The following is a 17,288-nucleotide window of genomic DNA, read 5'->3' as shown; positions in this document are numbered from 1 at the left end:
CTTGTCAATATTGCGGTACTGTCGGCTTAACTCAAACTAGTCTACAAAATCACAAGGTTTGTCAATATTGCGGTACTGTCGGCTTAACTCAAACTGGTCTACAAAATCAGAAGGCTTGTCAATATTGCGGTACTGTCGGCTTAACTCAAACTGGTCTACAAAATCACAAGGCTTGTCAATATTGCGGTACTGTCGGCTTAACTCAAACTGGTCTACAAAATCACAAGGCTTGTCAATATTGCGGTACTGTCGGTTTACCTCAAACTGGTCTACAAAATCACAAGGCTTGTCAATATTGCGGTACTGTCGGCTTAACTCAAACTAGTCTACAAAATCACAAGGCTTGTCAATATTGCGGTACTGTCGGCTTAACTCAAACTAGTCTACAAAATCACAAGGCTTGTCAATATTGCGGTACTGTCGGCTTAACTCAAACTAGTCTACAAAATCACAAGGCTTGTCAATATTGCGGTACTGTCGGTTTACCTCAAACTGGTCAACAAAATCACAAGGCTTGTCAATATTGCGGTACTGTCGGCTTAACTCAAACTGGTCTACAAAATCACAAGGCTTGTCAATATTGCGGTACTGTCGGCTTAACTCAAACTGGTCAACAAAATCACAAGGCTTGTCAATATTGCGGTACTGTCGGCTTAACTCAAACTGGTCTACAAAATCACAAGGCTTGTCAATATTGCGGTACTGTCGGCTTAACTCAAACTGGTCTACAAAATCACAAGGCTTGTCAATATTGCGGTACTGTCGGCTTAACTCAAACTGGTCTACAAAATCACAAGGCTTGTCAATATTGCGGTACTGTCGGTTTACCTCAAACTAGTCTACAAAATCACAAGGCTTGTCAATATTGCGGTACTGTCGGTTTACCTCAAACTAGTCTACAAAATCACAAGGCTTGTCAATATTGCGGTACTGTCGGTTTAACTCAAACTGGTCTACAAAATCACAAGGCTTGTCAATATTGCGGTACTGTCGGCTTAACTCAAACTGGTCAACAAAATCACAAGGCTTGTCGATTTTTTCCTGCATCTTGTAAAATAAACATTGTTTTATTTAGTGAAATATTTTATATCGGGTAACCCAAAAGTAAAGTGTTCACTTGTGGCTAGGCCAATAGTTAAATATCGCTTTTGAATTTCCCTTTGTGAAATCTATTCCAGGATTGGTAGGATTTGTATGCGTGTATGCTGTACGAACACAGTGGGCGAGTATGTTAAATGAAGCGCGCTAGAGCTTTTTGGTCATTTGCTCGCTTGTCCGACTGCGTTCATACAGCATTTACGCAAGAAAAAATGCTATCAATACTTTTATTTACGTTTTAAATCATTATTTATTATTCCTTGCGTATTATACAATATAAACGGGAAGTTCCGCCTATCCAAATGACTAGACCAATGTTAATATATTGATCTAATACTGAAATGGGCACTTCTCCTCTATTTCGTTGAATAAATCAGACGTTCCCATTTAGAAATTGTATACAGAAGATAACTTGCAATCAACCATAGCTACACATTTCTAGTTTCTAAACCGATCCCGTCTGTTCAATTATACAGTGGTTTTTACTATATATATAGCTGAAATGTATCTACTATGTTTAAACGAAATACACGACTATGTTTTCGCATTTGATTTCAGGTCAGTTGCATTTATGATCTAACACGACAGAACCATGGTAGAAAGACTACTCATTTGGTTCATCTGCTTGATTCCCTAACAAGTGAAAAGATTCGTTGTGGTGAGTTTTGTGTTGTTGTTTTTTTAATCACCATTGCAACACCGTTGATATCCCTACAATACTCTTTCACCATCTATTTATACCAATATATCAATGACGACATATTAAATGCCGTGCTATGTTATGCGTGATATGTAATAGTGAGATGAACTGAATTAAACTCTTAATGATTAAGAATGGGCTGATCGAGCGAAGCGAAGCCCCTCTTAATCATTAAGATTTTAATTCAGGTCACACAACTGACTTCGAATACAACCTCATTGGCTGATACATTGACAACGCAAAATCTGATGCAGGGATTGTAGATCGGATTAGTGGCAATGGACGGAACTTAATACACCCGTGAAATAATTCTTAATGATTAAGTCTAGCACTTAATTTATGCCTGTCTGTAATTTCATTTGCTAAAAATGTAGGTTGTATTCCAAGTACAGGTAAGAATTTATTATGCTATTTCTTCGTGATTAAGCTTGACACTGAAATTGCGTCTTTGCTTATGCAAATAATAGGCTATATGCGCATGTGTAATTATAGCAATTACCTTTATCATAAGAGTCGTCTTCAGCAATAAGTAACGATTCTTCACAAATTAGAAACTAATTAAATCCCTGTTGGTTCGTCGAGTAACGTGTTTTTCTTGCATTTCAGGATTGAAATTGCATTTATTTTCAGTAAAGGTGTACATTTTCTTAAAGCTTGGTATTAACTCTACAAGGAAAGCCCAAAAGTGTATAGTTTGGTTGCGATTTGACAAAGTTATGGCCTCTTGTATGGAGGCTATTCGTTGCCAAAAGTCCAGACGTGTATGTGTGTATTTTAGGTTTGTAACATTGATGATTTACCAATTTACATTTTACAACCGCCAACTCATCGGTTGTATGTTTACATTTTACAACCGCCAACTCATCGGTTGTATGTTTACATTTTACACTGCACATTTTCATTTTTCATTGTACCAATTGGAGTATTATTCTCGTTGCATCTATTCAACAGACGATTCAGTCGTGTTTATAAAGTTGTGTATAAAATTTAGATCTGTTTTAGTGTGAGTTATCTTATTATTTGTATAGAAAGCATTGCTGCCAAAATCAGCCGAGTCTGGGACAAAAAAGGTTGTCAAAACTGTCAATCTGTGAGAGTGCAGCTTTAAATTACTATAAACACGATTTTAAATTCTACCATTAGAGGACACTTTCTTGCCTTTTTGCAATGTTTAAGATTGCAAGTAATATTAGATAATTTAAAATTTACGAAGAAAAAAATCTAAATTTTCATTAAGTTGAAATTATTCACTAAGATGCCCCAGAGGTTTCTTACCTGGTAGCTGGAACTGTATGGATAAAATACACTTAGATTACAACTTCATATAACTCGTACATTATACTGTAACGAATATTATTTTATAGGTAATTAATAAAGTATTTTAATGATGAAGTCAATTTATTGCTAATAAACAATTATTACTTGATGCTACCTTTTATACCCCACCCACACTCAACAGTCAGGGCTTTTTTCACATTTAGGTGAAGCGGACCTAGCCCTTTTAGAGGGGAAAAATCGCGCGTTTGTTTTTCTAATCTAATACTCACGATATCTATTTTTTCATGTTCTTGAAATCCCCCACTTGATTGTTATGGTTCACAGTGGCAGATCCCGTAATTCATAACTGGGGGACACAAGTGGGTTGGAGGGCTGTTCTTCCATCCACATGGATATTTTGTTTCAATGATGTATTGAAATTACACGTTTGCACCATACATGTTTATTAAGATAGTACATGTATAACATCAGACAAAACTAGGTGGATATCATTATGATGTCCATAAAAAGTTTCGTGGGTTTGCTGGAGCAGGGTTTGAACAGGGACTTGCGTTAGAGGGGCGTTACTTAGGGGCACAACTTTTTGGACATGATCCCTCGAGTGGGCATTACATTAATATGTTTAAAATGTGGGAAGTGGGGTTTAGGGGTACTCCCCCTAGAATATTTTAAATAATTTTAGTCTGAATTGGTGCATTATGGCGTAATTAAGTTTTTTTTCTGATAAATTTTGACAAAGAAATTAACCTTTAAGTTTACTTGCGGGCCAACTGGGGGGGACACAGGCCGTACATGGTCCACTTGTAAATAAAATAAATGAAAATGTTTTGCTTGCTTGGGTATATAAGTAAAAAAACAACTGACAGTGGCAGTATAAATCTGGGTCCGTGAGCCCAGCTCAGATACACCCAACTGCAATTGACTAAATAATATGGTGATTTATAACCCATTTAGGAACATTGATCGTCAAAATAAAATAAAAGATGAAGTTAATTTTAGTTTTTATTGTGAAATAAAGAGAGAGTACTCGAAGATGTTATCTCCCTTGCTTGATTCGACGGAAATAAACGAAAGAAAATCTGATTCGTTAGCTCCGCCCATTCACCTTCGTTTCTTTCGGTGGCATTTACCATATAAGGTATAGGCGAAATCGTCTATCCTTGTAATTCTGAAGTTGTCAATTCACTTTTGTAAACCTGGACTTGTTGAACTGCAAATGTTCATTTTACGAATGCGAGTGTCGACTGTAGGATTGCAGTTTTACATATGCATGATTCGGCTTTCTAAATTACATCATCATATTGTTAAAGGCAAGTTATACGATCTATGTTTTAGTGAGTTTATACAGGGTCGATCTGACAAATATACATTTTGACAACTATAATAACAAATGACAAATCAATACGGAAAAACTGACAAATAGAAACAACAAAAAGCACGTCTACATTGACAAATGTAAGAGATATTTAGTACGATTAAGAAGCCCATTGTGGGAATTACACGTCTGGACTTTTGGCAACGAATAGCCTCCATACTCTTGAGCAGGGTCATCTCAGCATTTATGGGAAAATACAGAGGCAAGTCGTCACCCTTTACATAACTAACAGAATAACAAATCGTGTTTTTGTAAGTTATCTTAAGTAACAGTTCCCCCATCATTATTAATAAGTCTGGGATTTTAAAAAAAAATGGGGGTAGGAGTTCGTTGTCAAAGGGGTGTGTTACAACGCAACCTACCCCTGTGGGTGTGAAATAACAAGAAACATTAGCCAAATGAGCTAATTTCCGAACTAGTGAATACCAACGAGTTAAAGGCTCACAATGTAGGTTGATGCAAAACTTTTTTTAATTGATGTATTTTCATATTTAACTTATTTGACTTATATGAGTCTAACAAAAAAGATATGATTTATTCATGATTATTTTGGTACCATTTTCGGCAGTATGTATAAATGTTTGCAGGAGTAAAATCCATTGAAGTGAGGAGTGGTATTAGCAGTGTGCAGAATAGGGAAGTGTAAAAAACGACGTTACGTTGTTATTGCTAATTTAGGTACAGATAAAAAATGGTAACCTTTAGGTGACTCGCTCATGTTATGGACCAAAAATAAGTTTTCCCGGTAATGCATCTGAAAACACTTATTTTATCATTATGTTCTCTATGATATCGAAATTGCAGAAAAAAAATACAGTTATAGCATACAAAGTACTATTATAGTGTTAGTGGGGTTCGAGCCCAAGCTGGTAAAGTCAAGAAAAAAGTAAAAAACAGCCGGCTAGTCCACACGGCCAACGGGAATTTAACAATTAGATGGACATGATGACCTGTTAAGGATACATTGATAACATAATGTCAATCAACCAATCACGCAACACCACAGCCGTAATTCATTTTCAATCGCGTTATAAACGCTAATGAAAATTGTGGTCTCCAAAGACGATATTTGAGCAAATATCGACATTTGCTGAAGTTTTCCAGCTTTTGGTATTTTTGTCTGAACACTCATAATGACTTACCACGCTTTATTTCGTAATTATAAAAGTGCATTTTACAAACAATGAGCGAGTCACTTAATAGCTACGTGCTAGTGTCTTCATTATCTGTACCACGATCATATGCACTTTGCATTAATCTATTTCGTGCACTTTTAAGACTAGCATACAAATTTAAATCACACGTGAGAGGTTTATGATCATAAAACTGATTTTAAATTGATGCACACAAGTAGCTTGTAAATAAACGCCACTCCGCCGACTCCATTAATTCGAACATCCTGTTTAAGCCTGTCTGAGTGATATTCGTTTTATTACATCTGGTCTGTTATGTTAATTCAGGGGATAATATATTAAGTTACGGGGTAAGAATGTGACCTGATATGAGTTAATCGTGGCAAAAGAAACCATAGCGCATTAGAGCAAAGCCCGAACCCGACTATTGTTTCCTGCGCCCGTACATCTCATATCGGGTCAAATACTAACTCCGTAACGTATAAATCACGCCGATAACCCGTTTTAATTGATAAATTTATGGGATATGTTTTTTTTTCATTCGTCGGAATTATTAACTAGACGCCATTTTGGAACAATACATTTCAATGACCCAATATGGAAAAATATGGGGTCACCGAATGACCGGTCCTAGACCAATGGCGTTTCGTTTTTTTCTGTCTGAGGCGTGATATCATAATAAAATTATGTAATATATTTCGATCTTTACTAAGATCTGGTCAAATTAAATAATTCTTATAGCTCGAGTTACCCGAACCTACCTTCGAAATAAGCGCCGATCCTACCGTTTTTAAAGTGAGTTTGCATTTTAGTGTGTGTTTTAATATGTAGTTTAAAATCATTAAGGATTTATGCAGGAGAGTGCATTAACGCCTTTCCCAAATTAAGGCAATAACGTTTTTGTAAAGAGCCTAATAATGAAAGGCCGACCTTCCCTGCCTGTTTTAGGCTTAGCTGAAGTATTTTGTAACAGACCACAAAATATCAACTGAGTCCATGTAAAGTGGAACATCATTTTCGAAAGGGGCATTTAAGGGGCACAATATAGGATGTACCATAACTATGCTAATCTCAATAAATATGCTTTAAGCTGTATACAAATCATATGCTTTTTTTATTTGATCATTAAAATCAAATGAGTTAAACATAAAATTGCATTCTCAAGTGTAACCTATATGTTATGTGTCCCTTTAAATCTGCACTCTCACAGATATACAGTTTTTACAACCTATTTTTATTTTTGTCGTGGAAAGAGCAATTGTTTGCGTAAATATCTGCAAACCAATGATATAAGATTGCTGACAAAAGATCTGATTGCAAATTTTCACATTTCCGTTCGAAAATTAATGTTTTATGGTTTACTAACGGTTTAAGAAAAATGCATTAAACATCAATGTTTAAACTTAAATATAAATATCTGCGATCTATTTTTTGTCAGCTGTCATTATATAACTGGTGTCCATGCATTTTCTCAAACATTGGTTCGTTCCATGACCAAAAAAACACAAAGTTGTCAAAACGTTTAATCTGTGAGAGTGCATCTTTAAAACGCGTTACTGTCTATACATAAGAAACTGCTATTCAATGGCAAATCATTGATTTTGTACATCTAGACAATTAGAAATGTGTATTCATAAGTTAAAAAGGAATTTGGTAGCATACGGAAATATCTAAGTGTACATATAAATATATATATACATATTTGTATACGTATATTTATAGAACTTCCTTCTATACATATTGGTGTTCGCATTTTTAGTGGCGGCCGACGAAAATCGAGGACTTTGCAAATGTTATGTTATTTTTTTACGATAAACAATTTTGACAGATGCACCAATTAAAACCAAATACGTGAGAGTCTAATTTTGATATACAGAAAAAAGACTGAGCTACTTCGGGCGCAAAAAAAACGGGCTACCTCGGCCGCCATGTTCGCCTGTTCTATTTTTTTGTAGATCGCCAAATAAGTTAGAGCCTACTTTTGATCTACAGAAAATAGAGCAAGCTACCTCGGGCGCCACGCAAACCTGCTTTATTTTTCTGTAGTTCAATGAATAAAAAAGAGTATAATCTTCATCCACAGAAGAAAGAGTGAGCTAAATAAAACTCCAACATAAACTAAGTAATTATTTAACAGGTCGACACAATCATACTGGATACGATTACAGGTAAAAATAAGACGTATAATATTAGGTACTATCCCTGACTGATACCATTACAAATCATCTTGCAGCATGTAATCATACGGGTAAATAAACATTGTTTATCCACCTGTGATAATAAATGCAAGGACATGAGGGGCAACTTAGTGGCGTTTAGAACCTGCTGTTTGCTTTGCATTATTTACAATAAAGCAGTCCTTAATAAGTGTTCTTAAGTTTCAGTGACACGAACGATTCACCGTGTATCACAATTCTGAATGTTTAAGAAAGACAAATTTAAAGCCATTTAAAATTCGGTCTTTTTCCTTCGAAAACAACTTCGAATGTATTCCGGTACATCAGTGGAAGAAGTTCGTAAAAAATTGTAGCGTTTTGATGTGTATTATGTATCACTTATTTTAAATTGATTGCCAACAAAGTGTGTTATTGCAAAAATAGTAAGATTCCCAAGAGTAAAGACATCAGGTCTAAATAGAAATTACTACGCGATCTACTTGCAGCGTAGTTAATGTTAAGATTTCTTACATTATAAACCGTCCATATACATCCGATATTGTTTTCGATGGAAAACGGCTGAGGTGTTCCTAAAGATCTAAATCATAACACTCCTCACTCACACAAACACAAGCTCAGGTCAGATTACCATCAAAAGTAAACACCATGATTATGATGAATATAAACACGTGCGGTGGTATTTATTACAAGTGTAAGATGTAGAACGTTATGACGAGCCTGCACGTGGTAATCGTGGTAAACTACGTATATTACATGCCCCGATACATTTCCTTTTCCATTGACAGCATGATGCACACTACTGTCGTTCATATGTACCATGCTACTTTTAGACAGGTATGCTTCATTTCGTGCCCGGCTTTAAAGCTGAAATAGAGGCGTTCAACGGAAGTGCACAACTAAACAACGCAAAGAAAATCTTACTCTGCGATCCAAGATATCTTAGGATCCGGTATAGTGCCAGTGTCGCGTGTTGATTTCTGCTTTTTAAACTGATGTTTTTGAAGTCTTAACGATATTTTCTTATGAAACATTATTATTTGTTAGGTATTATTGTAAACAAGCCAATCCGACTCAATTCAACTGCTGATTTGTGAAAATACAAAAGCTAATATGTTTCTACTCTGGGTGCATCAGAGGTTTGTAAACTCGCGAATTATTCGAGTGTAATCCAGAAATCTTTTGCACTGCGTTTGCTCTAAAAGATAAACAAATTCGAGATTTATACTGGGTCATGTTTATTAGAACATTTAACCTTAAAAACCTTGCACGGGTAAAGGTTATCATTTGCGGTACATCTCGATACAGAACTCTATTATTATAAAGCGGAAATGTGAACTTTACTCTTTTGAGTAAGAATGTTATTAAAGAAATCATTAATGAAAATAATCAAAGCCCTGCAAGCACTGGTGGATTCATTGCTTGAGGACTGGTGTGACGTCGTTACATTGGTCATTTTTTCAGACGCAGCAGCAGTGACCTTCCCGGTCATTTACATTCGTTATACTATGCTTGCTCTATGACAAGCGTTTGTATACTCAGTAATTTTGTTCTATATCGCAACTGAAGTGCCACAGAGTACGCTCAGCAATTCAGTAAAATTAATAAAAAAAGAAAACAAATCTATAGCCAGCCAAATTGGGATTTGAACCATGCGTATCAAAGCTGTAGCATATCCACCAGACCATCTAGATTTCACCAACTATATAGATTATGAACTTACACTTACTTATAATAAGATAGTTCAACATAATCAGATATGAATTTCTCAATAAGATGACAAATATTGTTACGTACATTTCCTTGTTTAAGGGAGTGAACTGAACATTCACTTTATAGATGCACTATCGTAGAAAAGTATATAAAGGAACATAATATTATTGTTGGTCTTCATGATGTATTATGAACTTTTCTGACTTTAATATCCTGGAATTTGAAAAAAAAATTTATAACATCAATTAGTCAGATTGTTTCAGTACACAGTACAGCTTAACCACATAGAAACACTTTTAATACGCATTTTTCTGTTTTCGGACGTAAATGTTCACGTTGGCCGTTTTGGAGCCAATCTGTATGCCAAAAAAAACAAAAACCGGTGTGGTGGCGTGCATGTATAATCAGAAGTTTGCGTGAAATGTGAAGCGTAAAAGATTTGCCATTCGTTGCTAAGCAGATGCTAAAGAATGTAATGGTAAGTGTTTAATTAGGGAAATCAAATTTGTTTTCATTGATTTATAAGTGGCATAATTTCAGTATGAGAGTAAAATATTAACTCATCCGTACTTTTACATTAAATGTATTTTCAATAGTGAATTGTAAATCATTGTAAATACAAAATAGAAAACTGCAGCTTTTCCAAATGCCTCGAGTTAATCATAGAACACAGTTGAACATCGTAAAGCCAATATCTGCGATCATGTATAACCTACAAATTTCAAGTCTCTCTCTATTCTTGATCCTCCTAGCATGTTCAAGGTGGGTGTTTTCCCATTCCTTTTTACATGGCTGAATAAGTCAATTTATTGTCCTTTTTAATATCTCGATGCTACCATAATTATATCAACTGTTATTCCATAGCTTCTATTATACTAAAATTTACAAGATGGAAATCTACTTGAACTCACCACTATTTAAATATACACCTAAAACTACTGCTCCAGTTACTGCGCAGTCGTATAAGCTAATTTTACCGAATTATCTGAACAGGCGAACTATAAATAACTGGTTAACATCTCTCTGGTGTCTGAAATTTATAAACAACACTTGTATATCCGCTGACCTACATGTACAAGCTGATAAGCCTTATATCATGATGAGTTTATAGTTCGTCCAAATACCATGTATACTATGTTTAAAAGGGTTCAATTATAATTCATAAACCATGGTTCACTTATTGTATAGCATTCGTCAAACCAATTCATTATTTTCGATACATTTTGAAGCCAATTAAAGGTTAAATGATAAATTGCAATTAATTTACCAATTTTAGTCATAGAGATCTTTCACTCAATATAAAGCAAGTAAAGGACTTGAAACTTCGATGTCGAATCACGCGAGTCATCGGAAAGCGCTGTTTGCCACCGGTTATGTGCAAGAGTGTCACCCTAGTATCGCCTGTTATACTACGAGAACATTTTGGTGTGCTACAGGTACAAGTAAAGCCTTCGGCCAACCCATACGCTGATGATGCAGAAATCAATAAAGACCAGCTATGAAGCGTATGCATACATTTAAAACACATGTGAACATACTCCGCCGTTAATGAACACATGCAAAATAGCTAAAACATATGTAAGTGTTTGCGTGCGTTCGTATGCATGTGCGAATTTGAGTGAATGTTTGCGTGTTATGTACGCGTGCGTGTATATGTGCGTATGTATGTGTGCGTGTGTATGTAAGAATGTATGTACGATGTTATAATATTTTCATATATAATTCAGGAATATTCCGACTCTGAGGACAACACAGAATGGCCCTTCAAGTCACATTAGCGCGCACATCGTCATTACTTAATATGCATATCACGTGACTTTCTAAATACCTAATTTTTTATGTTGCTTTATAAAGAAGTGATCTGTTTATTTTAACTAAGAAGTTTATTGTTTAAAGAGTTTTCCCGATAATTCATCTGAAAACACTTAATTTTATCATATTTTACTCTATGATATCGATATAGCAGCGAAAAAATAAGATATATTATAAAAATAGTTTGGTTTTATTTGGGCTCAAAAAAAATAGAGTATCAACACTTGACCCACCAGATCACCAAGACTTTCTTTACCCGTTAGATATTTAGACATGTTGACCATACATTGATAACATCATGTGCTAATGCCAATTAAAAAAACGCGCAAAAACAAAGCTGTTGACGCTTATATGAAAATTGTGGTCTTCAACAACGATACTTGAGCAAATAACAACATTTGCTGAGAGGTTCCAGCTTTCAGTATCTAAGTTTAAACACTCCCTATGATTTGCCAGATAGTATTTATTAACAAATTTCAGACCAATGAGTGAATAATTAAAAAAACAAATGTTTAAAAACAATATAAATCATGGTCCGTAAATTTCTAAATCTGGTCCGTAATGTCCCTAAATCTGGTCCGTAGTGTCCCTAAATCTGCTCCGTAGTGTCTGGTCCGTAATGTCCATGGTCCGTAGTGTCCGTGACCCGATTTGCCACATTAGGTCATACACATAAAAGTGCATTTTACAAAAACTTTCGAAAATGCTGACACCACATTCATTTGAGAAACGTTTTTTCTCTAAATATTTAACCCTAAGTGGCACTGTGACATCAAAAAACATGAAAGGAAAATTAACAATCTTAAACTTAAAAATGAAGTGCTCGTTCTCAAGAAAAGCAAGTCAGAGAGTACATTCTCATTAGTTAACAGTTAAATTCAAACACTGCACCTAGGCGTTTTAAACCATATTAGTACACGGAAATACTACAAATTGAATGTATATGCACTTTATTGTTTTAATGTTATGTTATTTTTCATATCAAATGATTTGCCAGTAGCATAAAGTCAAATATAAATGGCTTCCATGAATATTGTCCAGACAGATATGAAATGTATGCATTTGTTTTTGAATCATTACAGTCATATCAACATATTTATCAGAATGTCGCAAATAGCGCAGTCATCATTATAGTTTATAAATGTTCATCCGGTCCCTAACCACTTACGAACGATGTAACTGTCTTGCCTGCACGTCGACGTCAATCGTCGTCTAGTATTGCAATCAAATTTTGATGTAATATTGACACCATTTAAATAATCTATACCTTAGGATAATTATAATAATAGAAAACAAACGCGCTTTATATAATTCTCGATATTTAAAAAAACAGCCACAGCTACTACTCTCGAATAATTAACTAACGGGTATGTGTTTTCGTGGTTGGAGTATTTGCTTTGAGAAAAACGCACCGGCGAGTTGACTTTGAGTTCCTTCGCGAATAATTCTCTATTCAAGCCAACAAACTGGACATTATAAGAATAAAAGAGACCGATCGAATTTTTAAAGAACCATTTTTGGAATAGTTGACCCAAAGTAGACCCTTGGGGGAAAATAAGTCACTGACATATCATTTTGAGACTTCTATTCATTCGGAGCTTCTGCTACTATTTTCCAAGTCGAGGCTTTCAACATTAACCCACAACCGGTGTATTAAACTTTAAATACACGACAAACAAACCCAAACCCAGAAAGACATAAATGTTTATTGTCGCAAAAATGGTATGAAAGAGCACGTGACAAAATATTATAAATATAAGCATAACTATTTAGATAGAAAGTATGGTCACAACGATGCATGGCATAATTACAAAGAAAAGAAAAAAAGTAAGTTTCTTATATGCTTATTTTGTAGTGTTATCAGTATAATGTTTTGTTTTTTTTCTAAATACACCCTTTTGAAAATAGTGTTTGTTACGCCGCTCCCTTTGGAACACACCTCGCGAAAAATTATAGCTGATGACGTAGCTGTCAATTTTCTATTTCTGGTTTGTGGAGAAAAAACTCACTGATATTTATATTTTACAAATTATTATTTCCTTCCTCTTTTTTGAAGGGCAAACATATAATTAATATTAGTCAATGAACTTTTCTTTATGGATTTATGTTCCAAATAATAACAGATTATGTACAAATTCGCTTTTTAAATTTAAAAGGGCATGAATCCAGCACCAAATTACTTCGCTGCCATTTATGAATTACAATTTGAAAGGTTGAACGTGTTAGTAAAACAAATGCGGATACTAATTGGATGAAAAACATTTTTCGTAGTTTTAGAGTATGTTTTATTATACATGGACATTTAGACTGCCCTTACTGTCAGAGACCTGTCTGATTCGCTTGAAGACAGGTGGTTTTCTCGGTAAAGAGTGAGGACCACGCTTGCTCCAACATAAGCGTCAAACAATTGACAAAGAAAGCTAGGTTTCAAATTTAATGCTTTGTATTATTTATAAAAACTTGAGAGCCTTAATACCTTCTCCTGCTTTGGATTCTTGGTTTAGAAAAAAGACCCGGTGTAGGTAAAAGCTGTTCCAAGATATTAACATCAACTGTTTCAAGATATTAACATCAACTGTTCCAAGATATTAACATCAACTGTTCCAAGATATTAACATCAACTGTCCCAAGATATTAACATCAACTGTTTCAAGATATTAACATCAACTGTTCCAAGATATTAACATCAACTGTTCCAAGATATTAACATCAACTGTTTCAAGATAGTTATTTTTATATGTACAAATTCGCTTTTTAAATTTAAAAGGGCATGAATCCAGCACCAAATTACTTCGCTGCCATTTATGAATTACAATTTGAAAGGTTGAACGTGTTAGTAAAACAAATGCGGATACTAATTGGATGAAAAACATTTTTCGTAGTTTTAGAGTATGTTTTATTATACATGGACATTTAGACTGCCCTTACTGTCAGAGACCTGTCTGATTCGCTTGAAGACAGGTGGTTTTCTCGGTAAAGAGTGAGGACCACGCTTGCTCCAACATAAGCGTCAAACAATTGACAAAGAAAGCTAGGTTTCAAATTTAATGCTTTGTATTATTTATAAAAACTTGAGAGCCTTAATACCTTCTCCTGCTTTGGATTCTTGGTTTAGAAAAAAGACCCGGTGTAGGTAAAAGCTGTTCCAAGATATTAACATCAACTGTTTCAAGATATTAACATCAACTGTTCCAAGATATTAACATCAACTGTTCCAAGATATTAACATCAACTGTCCCAAGATATTAACATCAACTGTTTCAAGATATTAACATCAACTGTTCCAAGATATTAACATCAACTGTTCCAAGATATTAACATCAACTGTTTCAAGATAGTTATTTTTATATGTCCCTTTTTAATTTTCACCTTTAATGCTCCTTTTCCGAAATAACATTACTACCATATCGTCGGCAAATAACATCAGCATAACAGTGATATCATCTCAGGTAAGACCGCTAACAGGATTATCTTCTAAAAATAGCTCAAGATCATCGACGCAAAGGGCAAATCAAATCGGGGACATTATTTTCGCTTCTTTAAGGCCGACATCAAAATCAAAGTAATCAGACAACAAGCTACATTTTTAGACAGTATTTCACATTGGAATACATATTTTTAACACGTCTAAGCATTTTACCGCCAACTCCTGCTCTATAAAGCTTCAGCCTATGTACGTAAACTAACATTATCAAAAGCACGTTTCATGTAAAAAAAAAAAAGAGCAGTACATTTTTTTCTTATCATGTAACAGTCTTTGCACAACGACATAGCATCAATATTCACGAGCGCTTCAGCATAAATGTATTAATAAAAGAAGTTTGTGGAAGTTTTTTGACGAAACCGTCTGTTCAACGACAAGTACCCAGCTCAACAAATAGCGTTCGTCATTATTCAACAGCACAATTATGTTACCGCACAATAAATATAATCATTTCTTCTCAAGCTTACTAAATGCCAATACTTAATAACATTTATAAGCTATGTTTACCTTCTTATTTATTATGTATTATTGTTGTTTTTTCGACATATTTTTATGTTGTAATGTGTATTTATTATTCTTTATTATTATCATTGCTTATACACGTTGACAAAATGTATTACAAAATGTATGTGTTATGACGATGAACTATGTGCAAGTCAATAAACTGTTTGCCTTTCTGTCTGTCTGTCTGTCCGACTGGCTGTCTTGTTATCGTTCCGAAATGTGAGTTCATGTATGAACGGGAACAGGGAAATCACTTCAAAACACAGAATGTTATTGATCTTGCAAATATTGCAGCTTCTTTAAATGGAACTTTAATTATAATTAAAATTACAATAAAACACAATTGTATGTCTATAAGACTCAAACTCAACTCTAAATGTATTTTACAATAAACTTACAACAAAAAATGTTAAAGAACTTTTTTTTATATCTGTAAATGTATCATCCATATCTTTAATACAAGTAGATGACATGCAGTTTTGCCTTATCGACCACCATCCATACAACTGTACTGCTCATACTGTTTATGTAAATTTTCATGTAACTTTACTTTTGTCGTTGTTTTGAATTTATGTACTTTGATTGAAGTGTGGCCTTTCATTCTTATAAAATTATTAGAATTGAATTGTAATTAAAAATGTGTATATCTCAAACTTACTTTCTCCTTTGCCCGAGTAATTTTGCGCATCCAAGGTGCCAAGACTTAAAAAGCACAGTATAACCTTTAGTACTTCCATTATTTCAAACCGAATGCCGCAAACTGTAAGCCGCTAAACTGTAAAATACCATGTGTATCCCTACCGCGATAAGAGACAACGTCGGTATTAAAGAAGAAGCCAGTAGTTGGTTTATATGCAACCTTATGAAGCAAACACTTAATATGCAAAACAATATCGATCTTAAGTTTCTAGCATTTCTTGCAGCTTCCTTAAATGCAACTTATTATAATTACAATAAAACATAAGTCTATATTTAAAACTTACTTTCCCCTAAGCCCGAATATGTTTGCGCATCCAAAGTAATTACACTTAGCAAGCACAGTATAACCTTAAGTACGTCCATTGTTTTAAATCGGATGCCTGTAGTCGAGGTACAAGATGTAACCGTAAGCCGCAAATCTGTAAAATACCATGTACATTTATACCGCGATAAGAGAAAACGTCGCTATTAAGGTACAGGCCAGTGGTTGGTTAATAGGTAACCTGAAGAAATATAATGTAACCTGATAAAATATACACATTGCATTTAGCTTAATTACATAAACTTGATTTCTCAAAATTAATTGGTATCTACAGGTTAATTTCAATAAAAAGCCCCATTATACTTCAAAATGGAGATATCATATAAATTACACCCACACAATAATAATGCGATTAGCTTGACTCAGTTTTTAAGGGACATACTATCGTGCAAAATATTGGGGCCTGACCACTGGCCGCTGGCCGGTGGTTTCACTAAAGAAGCCAATCTTCATATTGGTTATCAAAACAGTCAATATAAAGATATATTACAATAATCCAATGGATAAACTGATTTTAATCCGCATCGTTCGACTGAAGTTTAAGATTTCGTTAGATGAAATATTCTTCCTGAAACTGGATATTATACAAATATTTATCAAATGCTTCAATTATACCCGTCTATAAAAGGGTATTTTATGTACTGTGAAATCATTTATATTCGTTGGCATGAAATTTCATGGTTTCCCTAAAAATTACAATTTCGTGGGTACTTAAATTCGTGGTTTTTCGTTTTTGAAAAAATAAATAAATAATCGAAACTGCTATAGTTCTAGATCGTCTGCATTAACTCCACGCGCTGGTTCGTGATTTCCGTCTTCTAAATCACTCGGTTTATCACACTCGCTAAAGTGGTACAACATGCCAATTAGTCCACATACCCATGTCAATTATCGATTTAATTGGAAATTTAGGTCATAAAAGAAGATGTACCCTGATCATAAATACAGAAAGGCGAAGCCATTGAATGCCAATTAAGAATTTTGCAAACTGTGAAA

The 17,288-nt window shown here is 34.5% G+C and overlaps 1 protein-coding gene across 2 annotated transcripts in view; it reads right to left on the bottom strand.

Moving 5' to 3' along the window:
- The window catches only part of LOC128245408 (alkaline phosphatase-like), a 29,774-nt gene extending 12,944 nt beyond the window's left edge, over positions 1–16,830 (bottom strand). The window contains exons 1-2 of one of the 2 annotated variants that reach the window (XM_052963544.1): positions 16,783–16,830; positions 16,255–16,389 (exon numbers count right to left, since the gene is read on the bottom strand). In XM_052963544.1, coding sequence (XP_052819504.1) covers positions 16,255–16,333 — 79 coding nt within the window. In that variant the 5' untranslated portion in view covers positions 16,334–16,389; positions 16,783–16,830. Of the gene's footprint in view, positions 1–15,929; positions 16,125–16,254; positions 16,390–16,782 lie in introns of those variants that run through there. The other variant, XM_052963546.1, reaches the window with a different exon arrangement.
- Between the last annotated feature and the right edge of the window lie 458 nt (positions 16,831–17,288).

This window comes from Mya arenaria, chromosome 9, assembly GCF_026914265.1.
Source record: "Mya arenaria isolate MELC-2E11 chromosome 9, ASM2691426v1".
NCBI classification, from domain to species: Eukaryota; Metazoa; Mollusca; class Bivalvia; order Myida; family Myidae; genus Mya; species Mya arenaria.
Note: the sequence above shows the minus strand (reverse complement) of the source record. Positions and strands in the feature narration are given on the sequence as shown.